Below are 16,209 nucleotides of genomic sequence, written 5' to 3'. Positions count from 1 at the left end.
GGGCACTCGACCACTACGAGAAAGTAGACTCGTATATTTCAAATCGTCTAGACCTGCAAGGCTGGTAATCCTGTGTTCAAGTGCTAACTTATACTGACTCTCCAAGCATGCAGTTTCGTGTCTACAAGGAAGCATAAACCATTACGACGGAGACTGGTCACTCTAACACAAAACAAGCGAGTTCTGCACCGACGCAACTCTATCCATTTAAGCGCAATGTGACAAATCTATGACAGACAAACCACACAAGAGACAGACAAATAAGATCAACAGAACCTGCAAGGATAGTGATGCATACCGCGTGTAAGAGGGAAGAGGAACCCGTCACGCCAGACCCATCGGCAACTCCATTTTGATGCGCCATGCAAGCAAGTATGCGGGAGATGGGGAGCGAGGCATAGAAAAGGGAAAAGAAAAGGGAGGAAAGTAAAGAGAATGGGCTGAGGAGTAAGCAACTGGAAAGACATGAAATAGTAGATGACTGGTGTCAGTCAAGACGGAAGAGGTCTACATCTGGCAGACAACCCCGAGGGAATATGCAAATTGCAATTTGGGACGCATGGAAATCAGTGAAGGGACTGTAGCAGCAGAAGTAGAGGAGTTGACAAAGAAGAGAAATGAGAGGATGTAAAGGAATTGGAGAGGGAGGCCAAGGAGGCTTAATAGTGCATGGTATTATTATACCCCCCATGCTGGGCATAGTTTTGGCTTTGCTGGTAGCTCGGCGGGGTCTGCGACGCCTGAGCTAGCTGGCCATACCAGGACCGACGGCGTGGTTCCTCATTGCGGTTCATCTGGTGGAGGGCATCCCAAGTGTGACTCGCACCCGGCATATTGTACATGGAATCCTGATGCGACTGAGGTTGATTTGGGTGCAGTGAGCCAGTAGCATATTGGGGTGTATATTGCTGCTGCTGCATCATCTGATGTTGTCGCTGAGCAATGGCATTCTGGACCATCTGATTCGACATGCCTTCCCTCATCTCTCGCTTCTCGCGTTCCCGGGCATCGATTGTCGACACCAGACCACCAGGGCTCATTGGCATCTGCGGCCTGCGAGTGTCATTAGACATGTTGAAGAATGACGAACCAGTCATCCTCGCGACATGTTCCTGCTCACGGGCTGAGAGATGAGTCGAGGCATCATTATAATTGAGCATCGTGCCAGTCCCACGCGATGACGGACGGTGATTGGGATCCTGGTAGGCAGTCATACGCGAGCTAGGCCGAGCCTGGCGAGTCCAATCGCCAGACACTGGTCGTTGAGGTGGAGGGGTATTGTTCGAGGCAGTGCGGTGGTGCACATGCACCGGGGGACTGGGTGCTGCTCGTTGCTGCACATACTGCTCCGGTGTAAGACCACCACCAGGAGTAGTAGGACGACCAGTTGCCATGCCAGGTTGCCACAAGACGCTTCGTCGGAATTCTTCCTGGCTGGGGTTGGGGCCACCGTCCATGGCGTTAGTCGGCACGGCAAACTTCAACTTTTCCGTTGCTGCCGAATCATTGCGCTGATGCAGATTCTTTTTGAGTGTGTCTGCCGTACTCGGGCGTCCGGTGGTGGGCATATAGGTGAGTGTAGGCCCGAAGTCAATGGTAGGAATATCCGGGTTTGACTCCGCGGGCTTGTCAGTGGAATAATGGGCATCACCAATGACGAGATCCTGCTTGGCCGGTTGACCCACAGTCTTCTTTACGCCCATCCTAGGTCGAGTGATCGATTTTGCGGACTTCTTGCTATACACAGACCCATGGGTACTTGCGTAATCAGGGGAAACCGTAGACACAGTGTCATCGTAAACGCTCTCCTCCTCTGCCTGATCAGGAGAAACAGGCGATGGGAGGTGGGGGGCGATTCGATTGAGTGCATCTTCATCCAAGGTGTGTCGCAGGTCATCAAAGCTGGGCTCGCCAGGGGATAGGGGCGCCTCCCCACCAAAGAGCTGTCGCTGTGGTAAAGGCTTGCGCTTCACAGTATTGGATGTATCAATACGAAGGTTTCGCTGAGGAGACGGGGTGCTGGTAGTACTGGGCGTCGCGGGACGTTGTTCAGTCCGCGGCAACTGTGCTGGGACAGCTAACCCAATCGCGTCGTCACTCGAGGCATGTGCAAGGGGAGAACTTCGGTACGCATTGGGTTCCGACGAAAGAGAATGCCCAGACGCGTTGTTCGGAGGGTACTGGTCGTGTCTGGACCCAGGCCGCTGGCCTTGGCTTGTGACGGCGGCTCCGACTGCTGCTCCACCCAAGCCCATCTTCCCAACAGATTCAAGCTGCGAAAGCGTCGCATGTGACATTCGGTTGTTAGCCAGTCTTTGTGCTGAAGTTGCTTCTGGGCGGTTGGTGGGCATTGCTCGAGGGCCATGTGCAAAAGCAGGAGGGCTTGCAACTGGAGACGGCGGGGTGCGTGGTGGGAGTTGCTCGTTATTAGCTCCATAGATATTTTGAGCAAACTGATGTTCGTTTTCATCTTGTGTGAGCTCAGCGATGGGGGACACTGCGAGATGCGCTCTGTCACGTGGCACTAGATCCTGGGATGATGACCCCGGCGAGTGGTCAATGATAGAGCCCTGGCCAGGTCTGGGCCTGCTCTGCAGATCTGTGAGGTCGGAAACTCCGCGCGCATGGTAAATCAGGGGCTCATTCTTTGGGTGTTCATGGATGACGGCTTCCGCGGAGTGGTTGAACTCGGGTTTGCTCTCGGGGGGTGGGAAATGACGGCGTGAGGAGTCGGTCGGAGTCTCGCCATTGCGGATAGAGACGCTTGAGCGATATCGCGGCCTGGTGCTGTTCACACTATTGGTTCGGCTACGGCCAGTGGAAATTCGCTTCTGCGTCGCTTCCTTCAACTGCTTCCTCCACTCGGCCTCACTCCAATCCTGACTGCCTTGGATCTGGAGCAGGTTGATCACGTCCAAGATGTCCAAATAACCGTACCGACGTTGCTTTGGGAAGGCAAACATGATGCTCTTGATGTGATTCGTGTCCGCAACAAGACGAGTAGGGCGGCCGTAGAGGTTGAAGGTATCAAAAGTTGGGAAGAGGAAACGAAGCATCATCTCCAGCCCAGAGACTGCAGGGTGCAACTCGGGCATCACAAACACAAAGCCCTCCGAGGCGGGCTGATGTGTGGAATGCATTGTGACCCGGCCTTCAAGTTTCACCAAAGTGGATTGGTCAATAAGAGCCTTGCTCTGCGGGTAGATCGCATATGCCGAGTATACGTTGGTGACAGTAGCAATCGGTATCGCTTTCTTGGTCTTTTTGGTATCGTAGAATTTGATACTTCCGGTGACTGGTATCGACAGGCGATCATAGGCCGACTTTTTCATCGCCTTCCGAGCCTTCTGGAGCTCTTTCTCATCTGGAGGGCTGATGACAAACCAGCATCGTCTCCACGGAGTTCCTGCACCGAAGCGCACACGCGCCCAATCCTCATGCTTGAATTTAGTAGGTGCCAGGATCGACTGGATTCCATTAAGAGATTTTCCTCTCGCGGCAATAAGGGAGCCGGTGTACGCTTCGTACAAGGAGGTATGTTCGTACATTGAAAGACGGATGGCCGCAGTCCATTGGGTCATCGAATGGAATGAGCTGAAATGGAGGAGATAGCGATTTTTTCCCGCGGAAGAAAGACTGAGAACATTCTTCAAAGGTGCCACTGCTCCATTTCTAATCGGCAGCGTTTCAATCTAGTGTGAGATGATTAGCCAACACTACGAAAACTTTATTCCAATGCAGAGATATTTACCATTTTGAGCGAAGCGTCAGCCAAATTGATAAAGGTTGCAGGAACTTCTTCCCCGCCTGCTGCGTCCAGCGCAGCAGCGTCCCAGAGTGAGAGAACGGTTCCGACCAATTGCGCGTAGCATTCCACCCACTGGCGATCGACACTTGGCCGTCCGTCTATATGATGATCATTAGTTCGCTTCTTCGCATAGCAATTCCCACGTTCCAGGCGAGGATGCCTTACTGGTATCTTGGTCAGTCAACTTGAGGAAATAGCCTTCGTGATACACCTTGTTGGTGTGGATGTTGAGATAAGAGAAGATCGGCGAGAGCTCCGGTGGTGTATCCTCCGCCTGGGTCATCAAAGGAGGGTTGCGGGAGAAGACCATAGATGCAGGCCGCGAACTAATGCCTCCCCCTCGAGGTGTTGGACCGCCCACCGGGGACGCCCCTGAGGGAGGGGAGGGAGTATCTGGGGAAGGCGTCTGCCACCTAGGCGGCGTTTGAGCAGGAGTCACATTGTTCGATGATTTCCTACTCTCTTTTCCCGACTCACTGTTCCTGGGGCCTCCAAAAGTTGAGATAAACGAGAGAACTAGAAATGGACGCAAGGGAGAGTCAATACGAGGGGTTCCCGCCATGTGTTCCGGTATGTCCGGTGGTGATCGACTTACCACGCGAGCGACCCATGACGTTGACAATCAGCAGCCAAATCACAGTCTTGTCTTCGACCAGCACTGGAGGAGCCGTGAAACGTCCCTCAAAACGAATGCAAGATGGTTGGACTGGAAGCACAGGGGGAAGAGTTCAAAAGGGCACGGCAGTGCACGGCCTCACGTCGGTGGTGGAGTAGGGTAAAAGGAGGGATGCCACTAGGACCGAAATGAAGCTGGACAGTGATCCATGGAGAGTAAGGTCAGGTTCTCCCTGGAGGAAGGGGGCACAAGAAGATTCAGGCCAGATATTGGGCAAGTCTGGTGTTACTTGGCTGAGAAGCACCGCCAAGCGGGAAGATGACGTTGCGGCCTTCCAAGATGGTCACTAGGCACCGGGACTAGTGGGCGGTGGGGGGGACGAGAGGGAACGATAGAGCGAGAGAGGAACGAAGGAAAAAGAGGGAGGTTGGGAAGAAAAAGAGTAGAGAGTCCCGAGAAGAACGGAAGACGCGTGGGCGGGAGGCGACAACGTTGACCGTGGGTCACAGTCTGGAGAGGCGCATTTGGAGAAGCGGCGCAATTGGCGCAGGGTCTGGAACTGGGCTTGACACCGGCATTCAGAGAACGGCCTAGTATGTCTGATAGTCTCCCTCTACTGGTAGTCAAACCTATCCTCGGTGATCTTAGGGCGGAGGAATTTAATCTGAATTTTTCTTGATTTTTTCCATGAGCTCCCCGTGCAGAAACAGGACCATTGAAGGGGACAGCGCATCGACCGCAAAAAAATAAAACGTGCTGGCGTCATCCCAGCTGCGATCGGCGGTGGAGTTGTCTTCGCCAAATATAGCACTGTCTTACTCAGGTTGAATGAGATTCAATATCCCCCCGATCCGGAGTGCATATCTATACCTTTATTTTAAATATCCTTCGTGTTCTTGAAGGGTCTCCAGACGAGGGTCTTTTTTGGTTCACTTTGTCTAGCCTCTCGCCTTCAAGGTACTCTTTCCCCAATAGAACCCTCTATACATAGGATGTGACCACGCGGGCACTCGCACACTCTGCCACTTCCATCATCCGCCCATTTCTCATTTCTCATTCCATCGCCACCCACAGCTCCATGTGATCTGGGTCATCGCGCGGGCGCAATGCTTCCACGTTGCTCGACCGGGACGCACATTCGTCCTGCATCATTGGCAGAGGACTGCACACCGCCTATAGTGGACCATCATGTTCGCATTCCCGCCATGTTGGTTCGGAAGGGGGTTAGGGGTTGGGATTGGGGATTTGCAAATCAGCGGAGCGGAAGTGCGACCCTGCGGAGAAGGCGTTCAGGACAGGGCATGTTCCCGCACATAAGATGGGAGATCGTAGTATAAGGGCGAGGTCATCTTCGCCATCGTGTTCCACTTAGGCTGGGGGGTTGCGGAGGGGTGAGTGTTCAGCGCTGAGCCGCTCAGCGCTGAGCGGCTCAGAAGGCACAGTCGGAGCAATTCGTGCAATTTGTTTCTCTTTTTCCCAACTGCACCAACACGCGACTTCTCAACTCCCACCACCACCACCACCACCTTCCCATCCCTCCTCCAGTTGGCTGTAGTTGCATCACCTCTACCACTCACTCTGCGCTCCGTGGGGGATTCTTACTGCTACGGCCTGTCACCCTCCCTGGCTCATCCCGCCCGCGCTGCGTCCGCCCCGCCACACGATCTCCGCGCCGCCCTGTCCCCCTCCACATCGCATCCCCCTTTACTCCGAAACCTTCAAACCCTTCAAATCTCCGGCTTCAATCACCGCCAGAATGGATCGGAATCTTGCGCGCGCGGTGACGGAGAAGAAACCGGTCCCTGAGATCGATTTCACACTGCATCAGATGGAGGATGGCTCGCAGGTGTCCACGTTGGAACGGGTGGTCAAGGGTAAAATACCAACTGGGATTGTCCCAATCTGCTTCGCTATGCAATGACTGACCCCCTGGTAAATGTTTAGAGGTTCAAGCGCCCGCCCTGACGACGCCTCCGGATGACATGTTTTGGTCCCCCGAAGACCCCTCCAAGCCCAATCTCCAGTATCTCAAGCAGCATCTCTATCGTGAAGGCCGTCTCACCGAGGACCAGGCACTATGGATCATCCACGCGGGCACCGAGATCTTGAGATCGGAGCCAAATTTGCTGGAGATGGACGCCCCCATTACCGTTTGCGGTGATGTCCACGGCCAGTACTACGATTTGATGAAGCTGTTCGAAGTGGGCGGCGACCCGTCAGAGACTAGATACTTGTTCCTGGGCGACTACGTTGACCGAGGTTACTTCAGCATTGAGGTGCGTTGCTACGCCATCACTGAGAGGGTCCATGCTTTTTTTTCCCCTTCTGGTTATGCTAACAGTGTGGTCTCACACAGTGCGTCCTGTATCTTTGGGCATTGAAGATCTGGTATCCGGACTCACTCTGGCTGTTGCGGGGTAACCACGAGTGTCGCCACCTGACGGACTACTTCACCTTCAAGCTGGAGTGCAAACACAAATATAGCGAACGGATCTACGAGGCATGCATCGAGTCCTTTTGTTCTCTGCCGCTGGCGGCGGTCATGAACAAGCAGTTCCTGTGTATCCACGGTGGTTTGAGCCCCGAGCTCCACACCCTCGAGGATATTAAGGCCGTATGTCCCTCAAGCCACCCCTTTTACTGACTCTGCTAATCGTTGCTGTTAGATCGACCGATTCCGTGAACCCCCTACCCACGGTCTGATGTGTGACATTCTGTGGGCCGACCCTCTGGAAGAGTTTGGCCAAGAAAAGACCGGTGATTTCTTCGTCCACAACAGCGTTCGCGGCTGCTCCTATTTCTTTTCGTACCCGGCCGCGTGCGCATTCCTGGAGAAGAACAATCTGCTTTCCATCATTCGAGCACACGAAGCCCAAGACGCTGGGTACCGCATGTATAGGAAGACTCGGACGACCGGATTCCCCAGCGTGATGACGATCTTCAGCGCCCCCAATTACCTCGATGTGTACAACAACAAGGCGGCCGTGCTCAAATATGAAAACAACGTGATGAACATTCGGCAATTTAACTGCACGCCCCATCCCTACTGGCTGCCAAACTTCATGGATGTCTTTACTTGGTCTTTGCCATTCGTTGGTGAGAAGATTACGGATATGCTCATCGCCATTCTCAACACCTGCTCGAAGGAAGAACTGGAGGAGGACGACACCCCCTCATCCGTCTCACCGGCTGGTCCATCCTCGCCCCCCTTGCCCATGGATACCGAGACCAGCGAGTTCAAGAGACGTGCTATCAAGAACAAGATTCTGGCGATTGGTCGTATTTCTCGTGTTTTCCAGGTTCTTCGTGAACAGTCCGAGAGTGTTACTGAATTGAAAACGGCGGCTGGCGGTCGTCTTCCCGCGGGTACTCTCATGCTGGGGGCCGAGGGCATTAAACAGGCTATTCACAACTTTGAGGATGCCCGCAAGGTTGATTTGCAGAACGAGCGTCTGCCCCCCAGCCAGGAGGAAGTCATCAAGACGAGCGAGGAAGCTCGACGCGCGGCCATGGAACGCGCTGAACATGAAGCTGCCAACGACACCGGGCTTGCAACTGTCGCCCGCCGGATCAGCATGTAAGTGACCTCGCCCTACACCCAGAGCTTGTTGTAAGATGGACTGAAATTAATCTCTTATCCAGGTCGGCTGGCTCTGGCCGCAGTCGCCGTCAACGTGATTCGAGGGAGGCCTAGAATGGCCATGGGCTTGGCTTGAGTTGATATTACGACACGATCTATGCATTTCCCCTTCCTGCCCTCCAGCGCACGCGCCTTTTTTTGCCATGACATGATCGACACGATACCATATCTATCCGATTGATCCACCCATCGCCCGGCTATTGACATGTGATCTACAATCATCACGGTCAGCAGGATGCCGTTTGCGATGTTTTGTGTCGCTGCTTAGCGGCTTGGTAGATCTCAAACTATAGCCCAGCCCGATGCGGGCATAGCGGGTCACTGTGAGAAAAAGATTATCATGTAAAGATGGCTTAATTTTATCACCATTTCTTCCAATTTACAACCTTTCAAGTGTCCCATGTATGTTTGTCCTATAGTAGACAAGCCTAGGAGCGCTGAAGCCGTGGGACAAGCCCGTGATGGAGGACGGTGGAATGCCAAGCCCAACGCCCGCCCTCACTTCCCGGCTTCAATCGTCCTTCAGCTAACCACCATCCCGGTCACTGACGAGGAGCCGCCCACGGCGTTCGCCAACACGCCCTGCAATGCCTTCTAGACTGCGCAGTGCGCTTCCAAAAAGCCTGTCGCGTCCCCTAGACAGCACTGGTGTCTTCTACTGCCCGTCCTGCGCGACCTGGCGCCGAGATCTCTCGACGCGTCCCAATACGGAGATTGCAAAAATTGCCTTTTCGCGTCGCCATGGTCGCCTTCCCCATTCATTTTCTACTCCAATTCGTTCAATTACCACGTCGTCTACCATATTGGCCGGCAAGACTGTCCCGCCGCGCTTTAAGGAGCTATACGATGCCCTCGACAAAGTCAAAGATGCAACCATTGAGCAAGTTAGCCTGAGTCGACTGCAACTTGCCCTGCGAGGCCTGGAGTCCGAAGCCCCTCTGATTCGCGTTGCCGGTGAGTAGTATCTGTATTATGGATGTCACGTCGACTATACGCATCATCCTCCTGGTTTTGTCATGAATCAAGCCACTGATCCCAATTTGTGGTCTTTAGTTCTCGGTCTGGATGACGCCAAGTCTGCGCGCAAGCTGGTTCGCCTGCTCCTCGTGGACCCCTTAGGCCCGCGCGAAAGTTGGGAGGATATTCTTGAAGGATACGAGGCTGATCCCTCACGGGGACTCCTTATTCGGTACGATTGATTGTGTCACAACTCACGTATTAGTACCGGTTGCTGATTTGAAGAACGCTCTCAACAGGTACGGTGAAGTTTCGGAGTCTATTCCTAATGACCTGCTCCCCACTATCGCGGTTCGCTCGCCGATCTTGAAAAATGGCAATATTGAACTTCTTGTCAGTTCGCTCGGCTCCCAGTCGGATTCGAGCAGCACTACCCTATCTGCCGATACCTTTCTTGTTCCCACAGTCACCATTCAAACATCATATTCGGGCCGGCATAATGTTGTTCGCTACCCCGTTCACCGAAGCATTGTGTGCGGAAGTGGGGTTGATGGCCTGCTAGCACTCAGTACTCTGATGGGCCGGTCCAACCTGAAGAAAGAAGTGGCGTCAGTACGTGGTGCCATTGAACTCTCCGCGGTGCATCAAAAGCGCGGCGGTGACCGGCTCTCTTTCGTGGATGTCGATCGCGCGGGCGCAGCGTTGGACAAGATTCGTGAGTCTATTCAAAACGCGTCCGAGTACGAGCGTGGATGGAATGGAAGTGGTGTTCAGCCTGTGATCGAATGGCTTTCATCTTCAGTGGTAGCCGACAAGGAAGCTCTACACCCGGCTTTAGTCCCGCTGATTGAGTCTTTGCTGGATGCTGCACACGAGGGTGTCCTTGCTCGAAATGCAAGGGCAATCCAGAACCAAAGAGTTGGTGTTGCCCCCGAGGCTGTGCGTTCCGAACTTGAGCGTGGAGTTGTAACCTGGGCCGAACGCGCCCACTCAGAATTGCGGAGCTCGCTTGAGGCAGGCTTTGCGAGCCCGCGGTGGCGGGGTCTGGCGTGGTGGAAACTTTTCTGGCGTGTTGACGATGTGAGCATGATCACGTCTGAGATTCTAGAGAAGAGATTCCTCCGCCGTGCTGAGCGAGAAGTCATCTGGACCTCCGGCAAGTATGAGCAGGCTGGCCTGCTGAAAGGGCCGAGTCCTTCTGCTGGGTCTACTCCAGACTCATCGCCAGCCGAGTCTGCTTCGTCTCCGTGGCCAACTCAGATCCCCGACATGCGCACCAAGCTGCTCACAACAACTGTGCCATCGCTTCAGGCACTGGCGCAGAGACTTGTGCTCTTCAGCATCTCCACCACAACCTTGACCTCTGCTCTATCTGCCCTCACATATGTATCTGTCCCGTCTGCTTCAGTCTATGAATCATGCACCCTGGCCGCCGTTGGCCTGATTTACTCAATGCGACGTCAGCAAAAGAAGTGGGACGTGGCACGTGGATTCTGGGAAGACGAGATTCGTGAAGAGGGCCGGACGTCTCTACTCGAAACTGAGTCGCTCCTTCGAGAGATCGTTCACGAAGGTGGCAAGGCTGTCGAGGTTGTGACTGACAATCGTGCGCAAGAGGCTGTTGACCGCGCGCGAAAGGCTCTGGAAGAGGTCCGGTCTTGACCGTGTGTTCCATGCTCGGATACACTGTATATTAACTATGATCTAGAATAACAATCACCCACGAAGTACAATCTATTTTACTATGTCAATTATGATAGCCTACTGTCATGCGTAGTTATGCGTTCTCACCATAGTATAGAGCTGGTAGTGCCAAGAACTGCAGGTCGCGCTGTTGGTTTCCAGGGGGGGAATTTGTCCCTGAACAGACCATCCAGCCCACCAGATATAGCCTCACGCAGTCGATCATGACTAGGCATTTTCGATACTTAGGAAGGACGTTCTGGCCTGTGAAGGAGGGCTCCCCCGGTCGAGTTACTCCCCCTTTGCGCTGTTGGCAGACGAGAACAAAAACCTCAGCTTCACTCCCTCCACGCCAACTGCCCACTTCAGGCTTCGTGGAAGTGGACTCTACAAGAAGAATTGAAGAAGAGGAGCTCCCCAGTTATGTCGCAGAGAAATACTACCCCGTTCGTCTCGGTGAAGTGTTCGCAGCTCGATACCAAGTGGTTGCCAAGCTCGGATACGGCACCTCCTCGACTGCGTGGCTCTGCCGCGACCTCCAGTACGAAGCCACCTAATATCTAATCTGGATACCGAGTCTCTGACTAGCGCCAGTTCTCATGGTTTTCGCACACTCAAAGTGTGCGCGCATAATCAGAGACCCGATCGTGAGGTGGCCATCTCCGAACACCTGAGAAACTCCGCCAACCACGTTGGAAAAAAGACCGTCCGCTTGGTGCTCGACTCGTTCGATATCTCTGGTCCTTCTGGCATACATGCCTGCTTGATTTATCAGCCTCTCGGAATGAGTTTCACGCAGTTCCAGAATCTGTTGCCCGAGAATACGCTGCCGCAAGAACTTGTCCAGAGAAGCATCCAGCTCGTTCTGATTTCTTTGGCCTTTTTGCATGAGAACAATGTAATTCATACTGGTAAGTTCCTGCTGTTAGGAGGGTACGTGCTGATCTATGCTAACCAGAAGCAGACATCTCAACGAACAACATACTCCAAGGCATTGACAATGACTCTATCCTTCTTCAAATGGAGGAGGATGAGATTGCACGCCCTATTGCTAGAAAGACATTGACAGACCGCTCTATCTACTTTTCTCGGCCGATGCCTAATAGCACGGGCTTACCAGTCCTCTCGGATCTCGGCGAGGCTGTTGTTGGAAGCAACAAGCACAAGGGTGATATCATGCCCGGTATCTATCGCGCGCCTGAAGTAATTTTGGGCATGGAATGGGACCAAAAAGTTGACATCTGGTCAATAGGTGCAATGGTCAGCCTCCTTCCCATCTATTTTCTGGCCTACTTACTATGGTTCAAAGTTAAGCTGATGGATCTAGGCTTGGGACATGGCGGAGGGAGGCCATCTTTTCTTCGCAAAGAAAGACCGAGTACTTGATGACGAACAGCACCTGGCCGAAATGGTGTCTCTTCTGGGGCCTCCGCCCCCTGAGCTATTGAGGAGAAGTGAAAAGGCTCTCCAATACTGGGATGGCGAAGGTAAGTTCGTGTGAACTAAGTCCTTCTTATTATCCTGACAATTCGGGTCCCAGGAAATTGGAGAGGCTCGATTCCGGTGCCGGAACAATCGCTGGGCATGAGAGAGATGCAATTTGCTGGTAGAGATAAGGAGCTTTTCTTGAATTTCGTGCGGAGAACGTTACGCTGGCTTCCGGAAGAGCGTCCGACTGCGGAGGAGCTTGCTTATGATGATTTTCTGATGGATCCAATTCTGCGAGCAAGGGGTCTCGTTTAACGGGGACGCTTCTGGATGCATTGAGGCAAAAATTGTTCTTCAAATAGAGGGAGATCCCACTTTTGCCACGACATTCTGACATTTCATGTTACGGTGCCATCGCCTACTGCATGATTGGAATCGACTTCTAATCCTCAACATCACCAACAAGGTAGTAAGCGCGGCACTTGTACATGTCCTGAGACATCTTTACTGTGTTGATCATCGAAATAATCCGGGACTGTGGTTCCATAAAAAGCCGATATTAATATACTAAATAGAGCATCGAAATACTCACAAGAACTTTTTTTGAACCATATCATTTCTATGGTGTGGCTATCCCTTGCCTTTTGTATTATTATGTCGGATTGACTATGGTATTTTGGGGCGGACCACTCACTAGTGGGTTGGAATACAGTCAATTGATTATTGATTGATATTGGGGAACGCCACTGTGAGTATCATCATATCGACAGAAAATGATTCAATGCAAATCAGAGAGTTTTTGTCGAAAGCCAAAAAGGGAGTTGTATTGTGAAAAAGCCAACATGGGCGAAGAATGTAAGAATTAAAACACAGGAAACAAGAGATCTCATGGACACACGGGATCATATTAAAGAATGGACAGCCGCTGAGGTAGCAACATGTTAAAACTCCAAGCCTAAGTCTGAGTGAACTTTTCAGTACAGGCTTAGGCTTGGAATATGCCTTCTAAGACAGCCCATAGGCTATGGTGAAGTCTCTAGTTGCAGTTCCAGTAGGTAGGGGAACCGACTGGCTCTGTAGCTTCGCACAGGCCAGAGCAACACTGATTACACTGGTAGCCACATCCATCACTCGAGCACAAGGCGCCACCTTGGTAAGGTCAGGAATAAGGAGTCAAAACTAGAGAGAATAGACTTACCATTGAGACAACGCTTAGCCAAGTTATCCCCACCTAGGTAAATTAGTTTTCGTGCGGTCAATATTATGAATAGGAACAAGAGATAGCATACGTTGTTTTTCCACTGATAGACCCAAACAGGCAGTGGTGAGCAAAGTCAAGGTAAGGAGTGTGTATTGAAACTGCATTTTGTCTCTTTTGCCAAGTATCGAACAATAGCCGATCGTTGAAGAGCCGAAAGATGAACGCTTCGAAAATTGTAGGCAACGGGAAGTCAAAGGTTGAGAGCAGAGTTAGAAATAGTGCTTGACCAGACAGGCAGGGACGCCTTTTAAATATGATATGTTAAATTAGCAGGATTCTGACCCCTATAGCACACGTAAATCTTTATATCATGAATTCGCTCTCCACAGGATTAGGATAGCTAAACGGATGCCAGCAGAAACTCCTCTAGGTAAGTTGGTGTAGATCTCATCCATTGTTTTCGTAGTTCATAGATATCAACCTGTATGCTAATCCTAAGAAGGTAGTAAACTGAGCGGGACTTACGATAGAGACTTGGGGGCGGGGCGGTATCCACTCCCATGCCTGGTAGTCGGACTTCGCTCTGTGGGATCGACAGAAGAGCAGAGAGATCAACAGGGGAACAGGAAGGTCGGATAGTCAGATGGGAAGGTCAGCCGTCTAGATGATGATTGGCTGAATCAATCAGTCTGACATGGAACTGGGCGAGGCTCTCTCAGAGCTAAGGCATCCACGCTCGGCGCTCGGTGTGGTATCATCGTGCTTTGCGAATCCTCAGAAACGCCGTCCTAGATAGACTCGAATTTGGAAACGTCCACGGGTATTCGGCTGGCAATCTAACCCATGTTGGTAAGCGCTGGGGTTGCTGCCGGCGTATCCATGGATGGTGGTCAACTTTAAACTGTCTCCATGATGAATAGAGGATTCAAAGGATACAGCTTCTCGCGAAAATATAAGTATTTGGTTGTGCTCTAAGAATAGAAGTATTCTTCGACTTTGCTGGGAGCGAGGGCTCTTGATATTTGTGGTAAAAGCAATACCTGATATCAGCCGACATCATTGCTCCAAGCGTAGGCAGGGACCGCTCCTTTCAGCGTCAATCAATCGTCACATAGGTTTTACTATTTATACCTGGTCATTGTGTCTAAAAGGGCTATTTTTGAATATCCATGGAGCACTCTTTTACAACTACATGCCTAGTCGTCTTGTGTAGCGCTTTGGGGTATATATATTGAGGGAATAGACGAAGGCAACCCTCCTCGTCCTCCTTCATGAATTCCCTTTATGCATGGAAACGATACTATAGTGCGCTGGTTGGCAAGTCTGTAAAAGTAGTATATACCCTATCTTCGATAGTATAGTTTGTTAACGAACAAGTAGTGGTGCCAAAGGACAGCGAGACCAAGTTAGCCTTGCGAAACATATTCTAGATGATAAATTAAATCACAGCGTCTTGAGATCGAAAGTGGGATCGGGGATGAGACTAGCATGTTGCAATCCATCTAGATGAGCTTAACATTGGGGCCGCTTATTTGTACCCCCATCTTGTAGGAGCATATCAGCGCGAGACCCCGTTAATCAGTCGGGGGTTTCATCATGCACTCGGCAGTCCAATCCCGCCACGCAGCGTGGGGCACCCGAGACGGTCGTCGTTCGACTAGCGAATTAGACCAGGAACAGGCGCATGCGATCTCTCGTCTCGTTCGAACAGTCGGGGACACACGGTTGGCATCGCCGGCATCGTGCACTGTGCCGATCGGCTCATACTGCTGTCGAGTGGCTCTCCAGTTCTATCGCACGACACCACGCAGCAAACACCCTGAAATCCGCCAGATCGTCCCTAGAGGGGGCGTTATTCCAATTATCTAACACCCCAAATCATCCTAGAGTCGCCCTTGGGTTGGCGCTGACTAGGGCACGATGGAGGGGCCGAGGGGCTTAATATCAGGACATCAAGGGATTGGCCTAGTCATCTCATCCCCCCCAAAGGACAACGCGACGGAGGATAGGGACCCTGGCCCTTTTTTTCTATTAGCCGTTTGAGCCTGAGGAAGTACTTGATCCCTTATCTGCCTGCCGCCTGGCCCTTTGCATTTCTATCCTGCTGTCGCCCTTCCTCTCGAGCTGACATTCCCTTTGCCCTGTCTCAGGGTTGTATATCGTCATTCATTCATTTGCTCTGCGGCCGATTCCTTCCTTATTCGAGTCCTGCATTATTTCATTCCTTGTCGCAAGGCTGTGCTTACTCCTAACTTTGGAAGTGAAGGTATAGCTGTTCAATTTGTCATGCTGTGAGCCATTGGTAGAATATCTGCTGATCTGGCCTCCAGGGGGGTATAGATCCCAATCAAAGCTTCAGTCTGCGGAACGGGGTTTATTCATTTACGCGAGAGAGATCGCGTTTAGAGTAAACGGTAAGCCACATGCCTCAGGGGCCTCATTTGTGCTTCTATCCCTCGTGCTTCCTGCGCCGGTCCTTTGCAGGGGTTACTGCCCCGACGCAAGGGATCATTCTTCTCCCCGAAGGGAGCCTCCACATTGATCTGCCATGTTCTCAAATGAGATCCTTTCGATGATGCTTGGTTGGAAGAGCGGAATCTCAGTGTGCAACATGATGGACCTGTCCCCCAAACGCCTTGAAAGCCTTGATAACCACGCGTGTGGCCCCAACCGCGACTGACATCCTGCTTAGCGACACCCTCGACCCTAACGGAGACGAGCAACACATTTTGCTTGCTGATTACGCTTGCGCTGCCAGGCCGATTAATTCGGTTCTTCTGGCCAGTCGTTTGTTCTCGCTTTTTTCGCTCATTCCAGTTGTCATTCATTTCTTGCGATCCGCGAGCGCGTCGACGCCGCTCGACTTCGACTTCGAC

General features: G+C 52.1%; 3 protein-coding genes across 3 annotated transcripts; 2 read left to right on the top strand and 1 right to left on the bottom strand.

Moving 5' to 3' along the window:
* Positions 1 to 659: 659 nt before the first annotated feature.
* N7459_002521 (uncharacterized protein) lies at positions 660 to 4,370 on the bottom strand (the record flags this gene model as incomplete). The annotated part of the gene is made up of 3 exons (XM_056941706.1): positions 660 to 3,692; positions 3,752 to 3,906; positions 3,974 to 4,370. The coding sequence occupies 3 exons, from the start codon at positions 4,368 to 4,370 to the stop codon at positions 660 to 662; spliced, it is 3,585 nt and encodes a 1,194-aa protein (XP_056801589.1).
* Positions 4,371 to 6,180: 1,810 nt separating this feature from the next.
* Positions 6,181 to 8,118, top strand: N7459_002520 (serine/threonine-protein phosphatase 2B catalytic subunit; the record flags this gene model as incomplete). The annotated part of the gene is made up of 5 exons (XM_056941705.1): positions 6,181 to 6,298; positions 6,369 to 6,700; positions 6,781 to 7,038; positions 7,091 to 8,001; positions 8,067 to 8,118. The coding sequence occupies 5 exons, from the start codon at positions 6,181 to 6,183 to the stop codon at positions 8,116 to 8,118; spliced, it is 1,671 nt and encodes a 556-aa protein (XP_056801588.1).
* A 533-nt stretch (positions 8,119 to 8,651) lies between these two features.
* N7459_002519 (uncharacterized protein) lies at positions 8,652 to 10,683 on the top strand (the record flags this gene model as incomplete). The annotated part of the gene is made up of 3 exons (XM_056941704.1): positions 8,652 to 9,018; positions 9,118 to 9,253; positions 9,321 to 10,683. The coding sequence occupies 3 exons, from the start codon at positions 8,652 to 8,654 to the stop codon at positions 10,681 to 10,683; spliced, it is 1,866 nt and encodes a 621-aa protein (XP_056801587.1).
* Between the last annotated feature and the right edge of the window lie 5,526 nt (positions 10,684 to 16,209).

The sequence above is a fragment of the Penicillium hispanicum genome (assembly GCF_028827665.1).
Source record: "Penicillium hispanicum strain IBT 35686 chromosome Unknown utg000003l_segment0_segment0, whole genome shotgun sequence".
Classification (NCBI taxonomy): Eukaryota; Fungi; Ascomycota; class Eurotiomycetes; order Eurotiales; family Aspergillaceae; genus Penicillium; species Penicillium hispanicum.
The sequence above is the reverse complement of the archived record's forward strand: the minus strand, read 5'-3'. Positions and strand labels throughout refer to the sequence as shown.